Source organism: Poecilia reticulata, linkage group LG14 (genome assembly GCF_000633615.1).
Source record: "Poecilia reticulata strain Guanapo linkage group LG14, Guppy_female_1.0+MT, whole genome shotgun sequence".
Lineage (NCBI taxonomy): Eukaryota > Metazoa > Chordata > Actinopteri > Cyprinodontiformes > Poeciliidae > Poecilia > Poecilia reticulata.
Genome location: NC_024344.1, coordinates 3,326,606 through 3,342,907, shown reverse-complemented (window position 1 = coordinate 3,342,907; position 16,302 = coordinate 3,326,606). Strand labels below are relative to the sequence as shown.

The 16,302-nt window shown below is 38.0% G+C and overlaps 1 protein-coding gene across 2 annotated transcripts; it reads right to left on the bottom strand.

The window, feature by feature from the left end:
• Positions 1-1,391: 1,391 nt before the first annotated feature.
• Positions 1,392-15,491, bottom strand: LOC103475673 (beta-2 adrenergic receptor-like). 2 transcript variants are annotated; one of them, XM_008427479.2, is made up of 4 exons: positions 15,302-15,491; positions 7,740-7,887; positions 6,533-6,824; positions 1,392-4,816 (listed from the first exon to the last, which is right to left on the bottom strand). In XM_008427479.2, exons 2-4 carry the CDS (start codon positions 7,879-7,881, stop codon positions 3,793-3,795), a joined length of 1,458 nt encoding a protein of 485 aa, XP_008425701.1. In that variant the 5' UTR covers positions 7,882-7,887; positions 15,302-15,491; the 3' UTR covers positions 1,392-3,792. The 2 variants fall into 2 exon arrangements, with proteins under 2 accessions (XP_008425701.1, XP_008425702.1); XM_008427480.2 differs by having other exon boundaries at positions 7,740-7,884.
• Between the last annotated feature and the right edge of the window lie 811 nt (positions 15,492-16,302).

Sequence of the window (16,302 nt, the reverse complement as noted above, 5' to 3'; positions counted from 1 at the left end):
AAGCACTGTGTTTGTAAAGTGAGCGTTTCAGACAACCTTATCTAAACTGTGGGCCCAACTGAACGATAATYATCTCCTCTGCACTGTCTGAAACGTTGCATTGTTTGAAGAGCTAAAGATGGTTGWCCAAAATGAAAGCGCGGCTTCACAGTGTTGTTCTGAGAGTCAAAGAAATAGATCCAGTGAATATGTGATGATAGAAAATGAATTCATGGAAGCAAAAGAAACCATCTGATAGTCACAAGTTAAGGGCCTCAGATGTTTATCTCATACACAATTATCCCACCATAAATGCTTCTGAGGTTTATCAGGAAGGAGCTCAGAATAATGGAGCTGTTATTCATAATCTTATCATAAGTGGACCTTCCACAACCCCTCATCTTACCCACATCGAGTAAGACTTTCAAACTTCAGGGCTTTTTCTGCTTAAAGGATGTTTTGTCTGGATGTGGAAAAACCTTATTAGCAAAGCAATAAGGGTTTTTTTCTTCTTTGTGGTCTACAGCTACTATGTTATGAGATGAAGGTTCCAACCTCCACATTAATTGTCACATCTGTAAAGATGTGAAATTTTAAAGAATATATTTATATATATATAATAGTAGTGAGAAAAACAGTTGCACAATCTTGCCTCATTCTTTCAATGGCGAAACAAATTATATTAGTTTTTTTTTTTACAAAGGAGCAGAACGTCCTTTATTGATTCCCACAACAAATCCTANTATATAAATTAATCTATGAACTGTTATTTTCTGTCTATTAGTCCTACATTGAGACCTCTTTCTCTTTGTCACTTTTCAAGACAGGAAACGAGGGACTCTACAGGTTAAGACATGTGAGAAGCCTTACAATTAATTCATCTATTGCATCCATTGTTGCAGTAGCAAATTGTCCCTCTGAAAGTTTTTAATGATATGATAAGACACAGAAGCCCATTTATTTTAGCCACMGTTCATTACCACTGAAGTTAGGCAGATTTTTATTGGCCTTCATAAATCACTCTTCAAAAAACAGCTGGCCCATATCTGCAGTCAGAGCAGTTTAAATGAATTAAAGCTGTGACAGATAAGACTGATTTTCTACGTMCACAGCTTTGACACATAGTCCAACTTAAATGGATGGAGTTTTATTTTTGTAAAAAAGATTTAAGAAAAATGTRTCTGACTAAAGTATATTTGTAAGGTGTGCTGCTTATTCTGGAAAGGCTAAAAACCTAAACAAGTTTGTTTTCCACGTTTATTTCCATGGATGACTCAGAACAAGGCTGTTAAAACAAATCTGATAACATTTCAGCCTTTAACCCAAAGATGCAACAACTTCACTGGAGAAATAAACTTTTCTTTATATATGATCAGGGCAACCAGGCCTTAGGCAGATACACACATTTAACTAAAACGTTTTCTGATGCATCATTATTATAAATGTGATTATAATCAACCACAGTAAACTCAACACATTGTGGTTAACACGGACAACAGTTTAAATCTTTACTGTCCCAATAACAAAGCGTATTTAACCTAYCTAAACATTCACATCTGCTATGGAATATACAGATACGACATAGCTCAATACATTCTTACACTTAATCTGTAATAAACTGGCAACAAATGCCACATTTTTAAAGGAGAACAATTTTAACAGTTTTCAATAAGCAGCTTGGAATGAAGTAACCTAAAATCACTGGTTAAAGTAATGAGGTACTTTCTCTATAGCTCTTAGAACTGTACATACTCAGTAACTTTGCTAAGCTAAATAAAGTCCAACATCTCCCAAATGTGCCCTTTTTGGATGTTTTCCTACCATTGCTAACAGATGCACCCGTGATACAATCATCTGTTGTTTTTTGCAACTGAACAACATGGACATACCAGTACCTTCAACATTTATGTAAAACCTTAAGATAGTTGAAATATGAAGAGGATATTGTGGAACACAGTCACCTCTGTAGCTGCCGGTGAAAACCAGTCTTTCATCTCACTGACCAAATGATCCATTATTGCAACATACGATGTACTATTTTCTAAATGAATGATTCAAAACTGTGTCACTTCCAATAACAGACCTCTTTTTAAAACTTGTGTTGTATGCTTAGTAAAATATTTTACTTTGTGCACCAGTGTGCCTTGGGAAATTATCTAATACCCCTTGAAGTTTCTCATATTTGATCACGTTACAACCATTTTTCTGCAATTATGTGTGATAGACCCACACAAAGCAATACATAAAATGCATTGTCAATAAATGAAGGCGACACAAAAGGCATTAAAATAAAAAAAAAATAAAATAAAATCTGCATCAAAACCCTTTAGATCAAAGGAGTCCTGAAGACGTCCTTCAACTTTTAGATGTGTCCTTTATCCACACCTACACTTTATTTAGGGGTATCAGAATAAAGGTCGGGCAACAACACATCAATGCCACACTTTACATTTTCAAATTTGTAAAAATAAAATCTGTATATGTTTTTACTCACTTCATATTTTCTACTTCGTGTTGATCTATGCAATGAGGTTTGTTGTTAAGCGATCAATTTCTGAAAATCTTCAAGTGGTGTAAAGATTTCAGTAAGACATTATGCAATAAACCACTAACTCCACTTGTGGATAAAATCTTAAATATCCCACAAAGTGCATCACAGAGATGGATGCAAATCCAGCCGAGTACCATTCATTATACCAAAGGATGATAATATTATGATAATATTATATGTTATATTATTATATGTAAATTATCTTGTAAACTCAAGCCTTGTTTTTAAGACTTTATTTATTTTAACTTTTATTTACAGATTGATTTCTTTAAAACACCAGATTGGCTTAGGATCAAATGGACTGTTTCATAACACAAATCAAATGTTACAACGTTAATATTTTCCATTATTATAGGTAATTAGTTCCCACAGTCACCTCCTTAAAAGAATCCAGAGAAATTGATGGCATGCCACAATTTTGTATCTTATCTGTGAAAATATTCCATACTTTTTGTTTGGGTGAATGTATGAATGCTAAATTAATCTTAGATCACTGATCTTTGTATTTCAGTCTATTGAATGCAATTAAAAAACTGCAATGGAGAAGAAGAAGAACGTGGATATCAAGTAAAATCACAGTAACACTGAGACAATATAACCTTATCCAGCCATGTTATACACCAGAAAGTTCAATCAGTCCATCAAAGATAAACAAATTAGCTAATGCTATATAGAAATGTATTTTTAAAGGGGCAGTATTATGTATTTTCCAGGCATATAGTGCCATTTTGTAACATAATCAACCATCTATGTTACCTTCAGTTGTTACATATCAAATAGGATTTAAAGAAAACTTTATTTCCTGATTTAACACCTTGTAATTGGGTCTCTGTCTCTTTAAAAACTCCTCATCTTTCTGCAACTTCACCTTCAGGAAGTCATCACAACAGCATTTCCTCCATTAGCCTTTTAGCAACGTTTTTACCAGCGTTGCGCTGAGAAGTAGCTCATATAATAAACTCAGCACATGCACAGTTCCACCAGGTGTGTGCTAATTGGTGCTGGCTAATCTGAAGGAGCTGGCAGACTAATGAGAGGGAAGCTCCTCGAAGGTGGAGCTCAGTCCAGCCAGGTGTTTTGGACAGTTGAATGGTTGCCGTTTGAGATTAAAAGATTTCTCAAACATGCTTTAAAGAATTGAGGTAACACTTCATGTGTGTTTTTGACAAGGGAATGAAATTAATATATTGTACAAAGCTCAAAAAAGTTCATTTTACATGATACCACCCCTTTAATTTAAGGTCTAATGTTATTGTTTTTGGTCAAGCAATAGAAGCAACATTTTCCTTACAAGTCCTACTGCGGGAGCTGTTTTCCTCCCAACTGGTCAAGGAGCCAGGGGCTACATCTAGAACCTGCTCTGAGCATGATGCTGGTAGAGCCAGGGTCAGATTGCTGTCCTGAATTGAGCTCTCCAGACTTCCTTTCCACCCTGATGTTTCCTTAGTGTCCAGATCCCTGACACGATTCGTGTCTGAGTTCCCATTCTGCCTCCGTGGAGAATTGGGGAAGTTGTGCCTCTCACTACACCATCCACATGCCCCCTTCCATCCAGAGATTCTTCCCCTCAAATGAAGGATCTCCTGGAAGGCGTGCCGGAAATCAGGGCTGCGGCAGTAGATGAGGGGGTTGAAGGCAGAGTTGGAGTAACCTAGCCAGTTAAGGAATCGAATTAGTTCCTTATATTTATCGAGATCTACAAACGCTACGACGATATTGACAATGAAAAATGGTAGCCAACACAATGTGAAAGTTCCCATGATGATTCCCAGAGTTTTCACAGCTTTGTGCTCTTTAAGACAAAACTTGAGACGCTTTGCAGCAGACTGCCTGCCTTCTTTTTCCATCCTCACTCTATTTTCTTCTCTCTTCTCCTCCTGCCTGTTGTCCGTATCCTCAGTTTGCTGCATGTTCAGTCGGTCCTCTCCATCCGCTCCTGTCCTGAGTTTATTCAGTGCAGGGCTGTCTTCTGTGTAAGTCAACGGTGCAGACTTATGCAGGTGGTAGAAGTGCCGTTGCCTTCCTCGGATCTTTTCCAGCTGCTTCTGAGCCTCTTGGAATACACGTGTGTAAAGGAAAATCATCACCACCAGCGGCAGATAGAAAGACACGATTGAAGAACAGACTGCATACGTCGCGCTGGTGTTGAATTCACAGCAGGTCTCATTGAACAGGCATTCCACAGCTGATCTTTTGTCTGACACCCAGACTTTGAGATAGATGGGCAGGAAGGAGATGAGCGAGGCCACTGCCCAAACCACAAACACCACCATGAAAGCCCGAGCCCTGGCAAGCATCAAGAGACAAGAAAGTTTAAACATGGGGAAGACGATGAAGAGCATGCAGATCAGTGACAGTTGTTGTTGCTATAAAACATCTACCAGTAAATGTTGCCTTTTAGGAAACCACTTTGCAGAGTGGTTTCCTAAACGACCTTTCTGAAAACGGCCATTTTATGAGACTTGGAATGAAAACAGTTTGAAGCATGAGTTGCTTGGAGACTAACCAGATTAGTTTGTGTTAGGGATTCTGAGATATGCATCTGCAGTTTGAAATGTCAAACTAGGGTAAAGCTGGGGGCATGGGCCTGTTGATGGTATCAATGTAAAACAAGGTTATAAAACATTACCGTTTCAAAAACTCTGAAATTTCCCATCATAAAATTTCTGTTGTTTGAGTTATTTAATCGCGATGCCAGACGAAGTGCAGTGATTAGCATTTTCTATGTGCTGTCTGGTGCATAAATAACTCTTTTCCACATACTCAATATGGCTTAACTCAACTCATCGCGCTGCCACTTTTATGCAACCTACTTAGTTGGAAGCTTGCTGATATCAGAAAACCATCGGTCACTGATTGGCTAAGGGGTGGAGTCACTGATGTCACAGAAGCGGCTTTCAGATCCCTTTGCACTGTGTAGAGTTGAGTCGAGTTGATCCACATCTTCCTCTCGCTGATGTTTTCATGTGGAGCAGTTTACTGGACTGCAGCTCTAACTTTTCCTCCATGAACATTAGATCAACGCAGTGCCTGACATATAATGCAGTTTTTGCAAACTCAGCATATGAAAACTCAAAATCTAAGTCCATATTAGTCAAAGCTCAACTCATTCAGTTTGAGCTAAAGATTTGACGGGCAGTAGGTACTTCTAGCCTTTTGTTAAAGCAAGAACTGAAAAGGTCCAGTGATCTCAATACTTTGGAATTTTGCAAATCCAGATTCTTTTCATTTTTAAACCAGAATCCACCTCTGGTCTACACAACACAAAGCAAAAACTCAAGCATCCTCATAGGATTTGCATGCTTGGTAAAACATGGCATTCATTTGTAAACAGGTGGTATTGTAAGCCAGCTGTTCAGTTTCCGTTTTACTTTAAACAACACGCCAACAGGTTGATTTTTACATCTTAACAGTAAGAAAAAAACAAACCCATGTTCTTTCAGAAGCATTAAAGAACTGCACGTTTTGGTGGAAGTACATAATGATGCAGAGTTAAAAGGGTTAATAATTACCTAGGCAGAGCTTAACCTATTAGCTAGGGAATGGATAGCTAAGGTCAGCTGCGTACATTTGCAAAAAGTTCTTCAGGTCCTAAAGGGATTTTAGGTAAACATTTTTCATCAACCTGCTCTTCTGGCCACATCCAAGAAACTTTGCCAATAGACTGAAAACAACTTACAGAATTTATCTGACTGAGATGCAGATTTTAAACACAGTCTTCTCCACAAAATTAAAACGATTAATATCTTCATCGTTTAAAACACGGGTGTCAAACTCCAGTCCTGGAGGGCCGCTGCCCTGCACCGCTTAGATGTGCTTCTGCTGCACCACACCTGAATAGAATAATTAGGTCATTAAGGCTCTGGAGAACTGATCTACACAAGGAGGAGGTAATTAAGCCATTTCATTCCAGTGTTTTGTACTTGTGGCACATCTAAAAACTGCAGGACAGCGACCCTGGAGGACTGGAGCTTGACACCCCTGGTTTAAAAGCTGTCTTACCTGGTGAGCAGTGTCGGATAGCGGAGAGGCCTCGTAATAGCGAGGTAGCGGTCCAGAGAAATCACACACAGTGTTTCTATGCTGGCTGTCACACACAGCACATCAGTTGCCGTCCAGAAGTCACACATGAAGTTTCCGAACATCCAGCTGTTCAGCAGGATGTTACTGGAGCTAAAAGGGACCACGATCACACCCATGATGAGGTCAGCAACCGCCAGTGAGGCGATGAAGAGGTTGGTGATAGTTTGGAGCCTCTGGAAGCGCAGGATGGCTGTAATCACCATCACATTACCTGCACAGAAAACAATGACTGTTGAGCTAAAAGCATAAAATCAATCAGGTTTGATTTTCCAATAATCCAGACAGTGAAAGTGCAGCTCCTTACAAAAGTATTCACACCACTTGAATTTTTTAAAAATGTTGTTACTCTGCAACCACAATTAATTTTACTGGGATGTGAACACAGTACGAATTGGTACATGAGTATAAAGTGAAAGAAAATTGACAGATTCTTAACTTTTCTCAAAATTAAAACGCTGAATGGTGAACTGTGCCTTCAGTCCCATAAATAAAATCAACTGCAGTCAGTCACTTTCTGAGTCCACCTGTGTGTAATGTAACCTGTACTGTAAACATCAGTGAACAGCATCATGAAGAACGATGCAGTCACCAGATAAAACAGAGACAAATGTTTTAGGAATCAGATTTTCAATTTACAGCTGGACAGTTATCCTGCACAGGCAGCTGGAGATGTAAAATGATGCTTTAGATAGGTTTACTGAAGTGTAAGAATGGCCTAGTCAAAGCCCAAATCTAAACCCATTCAAAAATCTTTGACAAGATTGGAAAATCTTTTGTTCACATATGCTCTTTATCCACACAGACTAAGGTTAAGGAAAGACAAATATTTAAAATGCCAGTCTCTGGATATTTATTGATAAAGGAGACATAATCCCAAAACTGGCAGCAACTGGTGGCTTATCCACTCAGCATAGGTGAAAACAAATACACTCCGCAATATTTATACTTAAAGTTTCGCAAGACTCGTTTCTATCTTCCTCTGCTTCCAACTCTTTGCTTTTGGTCGATCACATGAAATCCAAATGAACGCAAGGAGATTTGTGTTTGTAATGCAAAATGCCACAGAGTTCCACATGTGTGAAAATGTTTGCAAATCACTGTGACTGGCATCATTTTTTATACTCACCAAAAACTATTGCTAGGACAAGAATAGCCATGGCAACACCAAGCAGCACAAGTTCCACATCGTTATATTCTGGTGGTGAATTGGTGATGTTGCCGAGTTGTGTCTGGTTAGTGGATGGTGGCGCAAAAGTCACACCTCCCATGATCTACTGTCAAGACAAACAGTAAAAAATAGTTGGTGGTAATGGTTAAAACAATCTGAGAAGCAACGATGAGAGGAGGTTAAATCTTTTCCGATGCATGTGATGCTATAACATCTACGGTTTTTTACAGGCTAAAGTTAAGTGAGGATAAACATGAAACAAATAAAAATCCAGCTTATTGATCTGACTATCTCTGAACCTTTACTCTCTCTCATCTGTGTTGCCAAATATGCAGTTTATAGCAGACAGGAAAAATGTCTCCATGTGAATTTTAAATAAAAACTTTCACCACTGATTCATTCACAAAAAAGCTGCATTCTATAGCTGATTTAAATTCTCTGCAAACTTTGTGAAAAGATGAATTTGTGAAGCGTTTTGTATTTCACAGATGCAGATCCAAGTGAATAAGAGCCCTGACCAGGATTTCAGCTTGATGTCTCACTGCTAAAATGTCGTTTTTCATTCGCTCTGGTTAAACTCCAGAACAAAATTAAATTGTCTCCAAACTTCTTCCTGTTACAGCAACATTGCTGGTTCAGCTTCAGTAATGTAGTGACACACGTCTCCACGTACGGCAACAGCAGGCTTCACAATGTGATTAAAACTATATTCATTACAAACCTTTTCAAATGTGCAGCTGAAACGGATTGGAAAKGRACGACTCCAAGATGATCCTTGGCAATGACATTTTTTTATTATTATTTTAAAACCATAATCAATGATTTTGTCCAAGCGATGATACTTTTGAACTTAAAAAAAACTTTAAAATCCCTCGAAAACTTTGGGAAGAAAAGTATGACTGTTATTAACATTACATGATTTTCCAGACTTCAATGTCTCTAGCGTTTAAAGCAGAGAGGAAAATGATTTCAGTTGAGGACTGAAGTTCTACAGCCATAATTTGTGATTATTTCACTGCAGTTGCACCTTAAATTGGAGTATAAACTACTTATGAGTTAGAGGAAGTTTGCAATATTGCATATATTTTTATTGCATAACATGTCCCTGAAGGAGTGTCACCAACACAGAGGAGCAGCTGTTATTGGTTAAAAAACAATAAGGTGTTTTTTTTTGGGGGGGGGGAGTGGTTTTTTAAAACCTTATAGTGCTTTTAAAAAATAAAGCACTAGAAGTGGAATAACGCCTAAAATTGATACTCTATTAGAATGATTTGTTTTAGAGATGCATTAAAGAATTGTTTTCTTTACGATTCATTTTCTTTAACAATGTGTTTTTGTTTTTGTATTTATGGTGTAATTATTTATAAGTTGAACATATTGTTGCTTGTAAATTGGTAATATATTTCACTTTAATCTGTATAAATTCTGAATTTTCAATTCAGAGAATAATTTCTGTCACCATGTGGGACAGACCAATTTTTCAATACTGTTCTAGTTTACGACTCAAATTATTAAGATGGATCAACCTGCTAATGTTTTCACTTTGCAGTGGAGTGACATATTTACAGAAGTAAATGTCAGTATATAGGAAGTGATATGCAGTGTTAAGTGAGGAAGGGTGTCTCCTGTAACGATTGGTCTGAATGCAAAACTCCCCATCAGACTTCTGCTCATCCATCTTCTGAAATTAATTTTACATAATTATACTATCTGCTTATATGATGATAATTATTTCTTTGCAACAGGCCAATGACATTTAAAACAGGCTATGTGTCATGGGGGTGGTTGGTGGTGGTGAGAATRAACGCTGACCCAGATGATGAAGATGATTTAATAAAGAGAAGCTGAAAACACAGTCCAGTACAGGCGGCACGGCAGAAACACTAGCACACAGCTAATACCGGTAGCAACTGAAGACTGAAAACGCGAGCTAAACCAACACAGGACTTGACAGTTTGACTGTGAAGGCCGACACAGACAACAACTGACGTTAGACGAGGATCTGACGGGGAACACAGACAACAGGAGGGACTTAATACACTGGGAGGGTAATCACAGGAACGAGACACAGCTGGGATCTATCAAGACAGGGAGGACAGGATCACAATAAACACAGAAAACCCCCCAAAATAAACACAGAAAACTATGGATCACAACACTATGTTTAATGTAAATGCTTTTACCAAAGCTTTCACTGATGTTCTAGATCAGTGGGCGGAGGGCCTGTCTCTGTCTCATGAGCTGTGGTCATTCACAGAAGAAACCAAATGTTCCTTGGTGTTATCATGAGTTCATCAGATTCAGCTTTTTGCATCTCTTTGCATTTTTATCTCAGTCAGATAACATTAATCCACTGGCAGCATGTGATGCTGCTGCAATATCTTGTCAGTTCTTCACTTTGTCTCCATCCTATATTGCAGTTATTATTAAGTCAAAGAGCTGTGCAAAATGCAGAAAAGGATATTGAAGACACAGACGTCTTTGTTCAAACCATCATGTCATCAAAAGTCCGGAACATTTTTCTGAACATGTTCCAAGGATCAGAGCGTACACTTTGTACACTTTGCTTTTGCACTCTGAGCTAATCAGCCCACTTAAGTATACAACAAGCAAGCAGGTTGAAGCTGGTAACAAGCTGGGCTTGCGACAGCCTGCAGCTAAATTAACATGGCCATTATGCAACACAGGTACAGGTCAACCAAAAACAAGGAGCTGAAAGAAATGGTAGTAAAACAAAACCCTTATTGCTGCAGTCGTGCTGGATGCAATTTACAGCTGCAGCAAGCAGAACGCTGGACGCAGACATGTAAGAGAATTAAAACAAGGTGACCTTTTCTGCATCAGGCCATGATTATAAACTTTTGATTTCATAAGCATTTATTTATTACCCATCATGCATGAACAATCCACTTTTATTTACATAGGGCTGACTGGCTGAGCAGAACAGCTCTTTTACTGAGGTGGCCAAATTGACAGCAGACGCATGCTGCTCCTTGTTTGCTATTCTGACCGTCCATGTCAAACATAGGGGGATGGTTGACACTGTTAGGTCAGCGCGGGTTCAGGATTCAGAGGTCTTTGTAGGAAAGACGTCTATCTTCTCAGATGATTTGGTAACACTTTATTTGAAGGGGTGTGCATAAGTCTGACATGACACTGTCATAAACATAAAAAAGTCTTTAAGAATGTTTATGACTGTTGTCATGAAGTGTCATTCGGTAAATAATGACACTTTTAATGCAAAGTTGCTCTAAAAGTTACATTGAAAGTCCATTAAAAATGCCAACTTTGCATGAAATTATTATAATTTACAAAATCATGCCAAGTTGGCACTTTTAATGGACTTTTAATGCAACTTTTAGAGCAACTTTGCATTAAAAGTGTCATTATTTACCGAATGACACTTCATGACATCAGTCATAAAACATTCATAAGGACTTCTTCATGTTCATGACAGATGTTTTGTCATGTTTATAACAGTGTCATGTCAGTTTTATGACACCCCTTCAAATAAAGTGTAACCGATGATTCTAACTGTAAACTTAAAGAGGAGAGTTTGAATGCTTTAAGTGAAGTTTTGTAAAGTTATTATTAGTGGTTGTTTTGAAACTGTGTCATATCACAGTGATTTTATAGAAAGTAAACCTAACAAATAGTCAAACTGACTAACTAAAACGATTCAAATGAAAAACATTCAAATCCACATGATATATTATCTTACCAGAAATTAAAGGGCTAAATTTTCTCAAGACACAGATGAACCTTAAAAGTTACAACTATATTTGCATTGTTTGAAACAATAGTATGATAAACCTTTGGATTTTGTTATATTTTTTCTATGCATTTCCAGGTTTCATTGTTGTCTGGAAATGAGGTAATTGATCAGCTGAACAAGTAAATTAAGGTCTTAAAGATCTGCCAACATTACTTGGCAGTAACGCAAGTGTAACCCGGGGAAAAAAAACTGCCCTTAGTCCCGCCTTGCGACTCAATTGGTTAGAGTGACAGTCAGTCACACAGTGCATTCAGCCAATTAACACACCTGAGGTAGTTATTTAGGCCTGCTCCAGCTTTCCCCAGTCAGGTGTGAGGGGGAGAGCTGGAGACAAAGAAGCTATAGGTTGGTGCTTCCAAACAACCAGCTCATCTCTTTGTTTGTTATGCACTTTTTAAAACTTACAATATAAATATCATGTAGATCTGATCATCCAGTGAGCTTGGAGCCATGAAGCTGTCATGCACTGAACTATAAATGGAATTGGTGAGCAGTGAACACAATGTTTGTTTTGTTTGTTTTAGCATGTTGGTGGTAGCCAATGCTAATTGTTGATCATCAATTGTTATATGATCTAACTTCTTAAATTCAACATGTGTTTAAGATAATGAGATAAATGTTTATCTGTATTTGGTCTGAAAGATTAGATTTAGGATATATTGCATTTATTTCTGTATGTAACTGAAAATGCTGGTAATTTACTGGTCCTGTTTATTTTAATACAGGCCAGGTGACCCTTTTTAGGGTTAAAGGATGGCAAGCTTTTGACAACTGGCTGAGGCCAGGAGGACCTGAGATTCACTCCATACTGGTCTGGTAGGAGGCTGATGGTCTGTATCATTTCGCCCTCCATCTCACCATTCAGACACACAATCCACTATTCATCTCTTCATCTGAAACAACTTGCGCTTGGACATTGTCATCTCAAATATCTGGACAATTCAACCATGGACTTTTTGAATGTGTGTCGGTCAGACACTGTGTTGACCAGTGTGCACAAATGTATGAAAGCTCTACTGCAGTACTGTGTATATTTATTTTGTATTTATTATTTGGGGTTCTATGTATGTTTGTCTTGTGCTGTTCACTTTAATTTTCTCTTTAGAATACATGCAGTTCTTTTGCATTGTTTTTATTGATTACTGACAACAGCTCCAGTAGACGAATTTAGTCTACTGATTTATTCCATCTAGTCCTCTTGTATATTAAAAAGTGCTACACAAGTAACATTACTTGTGAGAAAACAACACATGTCAGTGATGTCTTCCAAAAATGAACTGAGAACACAACAATACTGTTTTTTTACATGAGTGCAGCTCTTTCCACTCTGATCTAACTGGAAGTAAACAAAAGGCATAAATTGGTTAACTTTTGGAACATCTAGCTTCTTTATGCAGATTGTTTATCCTGAAACTAAAATTACCTGCTTAGTGACTTTGTGTGGTATATTTGTCTTTGAGCAGAGCTGCTGCTGAAAATCTACACCTATCCCCTCATTTTCTCTTTACACCTAAAGCTATAATATAGTTGTAAAGGTATAATATAGCCATCTAAACTGGTCTTAATGTCTCTTATTACAGCACATATGCAAAAACAAGCCCAGAGTTAAAGTTTGCAGGTACCGCAGCAAAAGAAAAAATCAGAGGAATGAAGCTGTGGCTTGATGAATTTAATCACTTCAAGCTTTGTTCTTTGAACACTATGGAGTTATACAAACAGAAATGACGGCACCAATTCTGTATTTAAATAAATTGAATGAAGATTTTAAGAAACATCAGCCTCTCAATACAAAATACACCTTGCAGTACTTTTAGTAAAAAGCATGTCCTTATTGGTTACATTTTTTGTCAGCTAAGGTATGGAAGATTATGAATTAGAGCAGAATAAGTCACACATCCTGTAAACTAATTGTCAATCTAAATAATATTAAAGAATTTATTTTTACAGAATTACACTGTGACTGTGAAGTTATATAATACTGTTTCAGTACAGACATTAACGTAGATATACACTGTATGGAGTTGAGTTTGTTTCTGTTTTAGTTGTTTAAATAGATCATGGSTGTYCAGCKCCACTCCTCGAGGTCAGCCGTTTTTACATGYGTGTCTGCTCCAACACAGCTGATTCAAATGGCCCAACTACCTGGTTTGTCAAACTTCTGCAGAGGCCTGCGACTGAACAATCATTTGATTCAGGTGTGTTGATCTAGAGCGAGAACTGAAGGATCCAGAATGAGGACTGACTTTAGACACAAATGAAATCAGCTAAAATAAAGTGCCAAACTGGCTGTTAGGTCTGTACTGCTGTGATTTTCCTTTTTTGCTGCAGGTAAGGAACATTTTACAAATAAAAACTTCACAAATCCTCAGTTTAAAATCATCAAAGCTATTCCTTTAGAGTGGCATCTCTTATTTAACATTCACATGTACAGGATGTCTGTAAAAGCTGTTAGGTTAACGGGATTTTCCGCTTAAAATGTTAACTGGCTTAATTCCAGCATAATCTAAACACTTGGAGAGCAATTGGATGGCATCTGTAAGGAGCGGCATTGATTCGCATATGTTTACTCAGCTCCACAGCATGCCAGCGAGCAAAGGCGCTGAATATTTAGGACACATTGAAAGTGCCAAGGCAGACCATGACAGGTTTGTTGTTTTATGAAAATCGGAGAACTTGGTCTCCTATGCTGTCAACATGGCTCAAAAGGATCTCAGATTTTTTTTGTTTTTGTTTGTTGAGTCAGAATTTTAAGACTTTCTTTTGGATTTTTAGAGGATTTGTCATTATGGAAAGAAAAAGTCCACATCCTTGTGCATATTACATGTCAGAAATATGATGGATCGTCAGGAAGCTCATTTTAAAAATCAATCTTTCATTACCTGTACTCACCTTTCAGACATAATGAATGAGGAGAGGAGAGCCTGGCCATGAGAGGTGATGATGTGGTGGGGGTCACCATTTCAGGCATTACTTTAACATTACAAGCATTTTATTATGATTTATAAATATCTGCCATGACCAGTGTTTATCAGCTCCCCTGTTTGCCCTTTAAACTGATGACTCTTGAACTGTTTGCTGCCCTGCGCAGCTGATCAATAACTTTCTTGACAATTACCTGCAAAAACACAGCTTGCAACATGGACTCTGACCATCTCCATGCTAGATATCACTAAAAAGACACCCAGGATCAACCCTAAATGATTGTTTGATGTGTAAATATCTAAATATCTCAGCAAAAGCTCAGATGAATTACCCACAGCCCTAACTACAAAAAACGGACTCAGTCACACATTTAAACAACATTCATAAGCGCCTAAACCCTCAGCTCTTTCTGTACTCTGTAGAATAAACATGTCACCAGAACAAACTGTTAAGTACAAGACTGAAAACATTTTGCTGTCCACATAACACAAACCATGTATGATCATTTAAACTTGTTTATAAATTATTTTCTGGTATACTATTTTATTCCACCTGGCAGCTGTGAGAATATAAGACACAGAATCTGAATGGTTTACTTAATGTGAGATAAAATCCTTCGGAAGAAAAAGTGGACTATCTTATTTCGTCAAATCCTTAAGATAAGCAATATGGCATTAACTGTTTTAATAATATTTTCCTGAAACATTTAATTAGCAATAAGGGTGGATGTCAGTTTTGTAATGCATGTGTAAAAGCACCCATGGGGACACAGAGTGAGTGGAGCTCATGTGTGTGAAGCAGACCTGCAGTGCTGTTTTCTTACCTCCAGGCTTTGCTCTCTTCAGTCCAATGATTTCATTCTCGCAGTTCTTTTAAATCCACATCATATTGGAACCGAGCTTCTCAGTAGGTCAGGCTCCACCTTTGGATGAGGTATCGAAAGCACTTACACAAGCACTTTGTCTTGCCTCTTCCTCTTTGTTCTCACTCATGTGTGTACTCAGTCTTTTCAGCCCTCAGCCACACTTTGAAGCAGCTGAGCCTGTTGCCCTTATTTAAAGCAAGCACTCATGACATCACAGCAGGACAGTAGCCTATCAGACAACACGGAGCAGCTTTTAGTGTATAAGGCAGGCCTGAGGTGTTCTCTTGACAACTCAACAGCAGACAGTACATTTAAGGTTTAGGTTTTAATTTTCACCATGTAGAACAACTTCTTTTTTCAGATCCAGATGTTTGGATCACATGCAGAAGCAGTGAAGCGAAACCCTTCGCCTTTGGCTGCTGGAAAGTTGTACAATTTTGAACATTCAGTTAAACATGCTCGCTCACATTGCTTTGTAGTCTGATATTTGGCTCCAAGCTTGTGTAAAAATAGGTTGCTTGAATGTGATGGGGTGTTTTCTGTGTTGTTCTTGTCAAACATGTTAGTTTAGTTATGGCATAAACGGGCAGCAAAATGTCCAAATTTCACCTCCACCTACTTTATGTCATTATTTTTTTAAATAAGTTGACCATCAAACTGCAACCACAGTCCCACCTATCAAAAACATGACTATTAGTATGTCTTGGTATCATTTTAGCTGATTGGTTATTCTGAATTAGTCTATATATGGCTGTTTGTCCTGAAACGGACTGGAAATATCCCCAGAATGCACCTTGCCTTGCATCCATGACGGTCAGTTTAAGGGGAAATTATACATTGCAGACACTTAAAACAAGACACTCCGTCCAGGACTAGATCACGGTGGCTTTCTCTTTGAAAAAGATTCATATCCTTGTTTCTTCCCAGCAAGATATTCCAGCTCCTTCAATGTGTTTCCA

What these genes read in the sequence shown, in the direction of transcription:
- LOC103475673 (XM_008427479.2), bottom strand. Translation starts at nt 7,881, where the DNA reads ATGGGAGGTGTGACTTTTGCGCCACCATCCACTAACCAGACACAACTC. An exon ending in TGTCCTAGCAATAGTTTTTG is followed by an intron (nt 6,825 to 7,739) that starts GTGAGTATAAAA and finishes TTTTCTGTGCAG; the next exon opens with GTAATGTGATGGTGATTACA. An exon ending in TATCCGACACTGCTCACCAG is followed by an intron (nt 4,817 to 6,532) that starts GTAAGACAGCTT and finishes GATGCTTGCCAG; the next exon opens with GGCTCGGGCTTTCATGGTGG.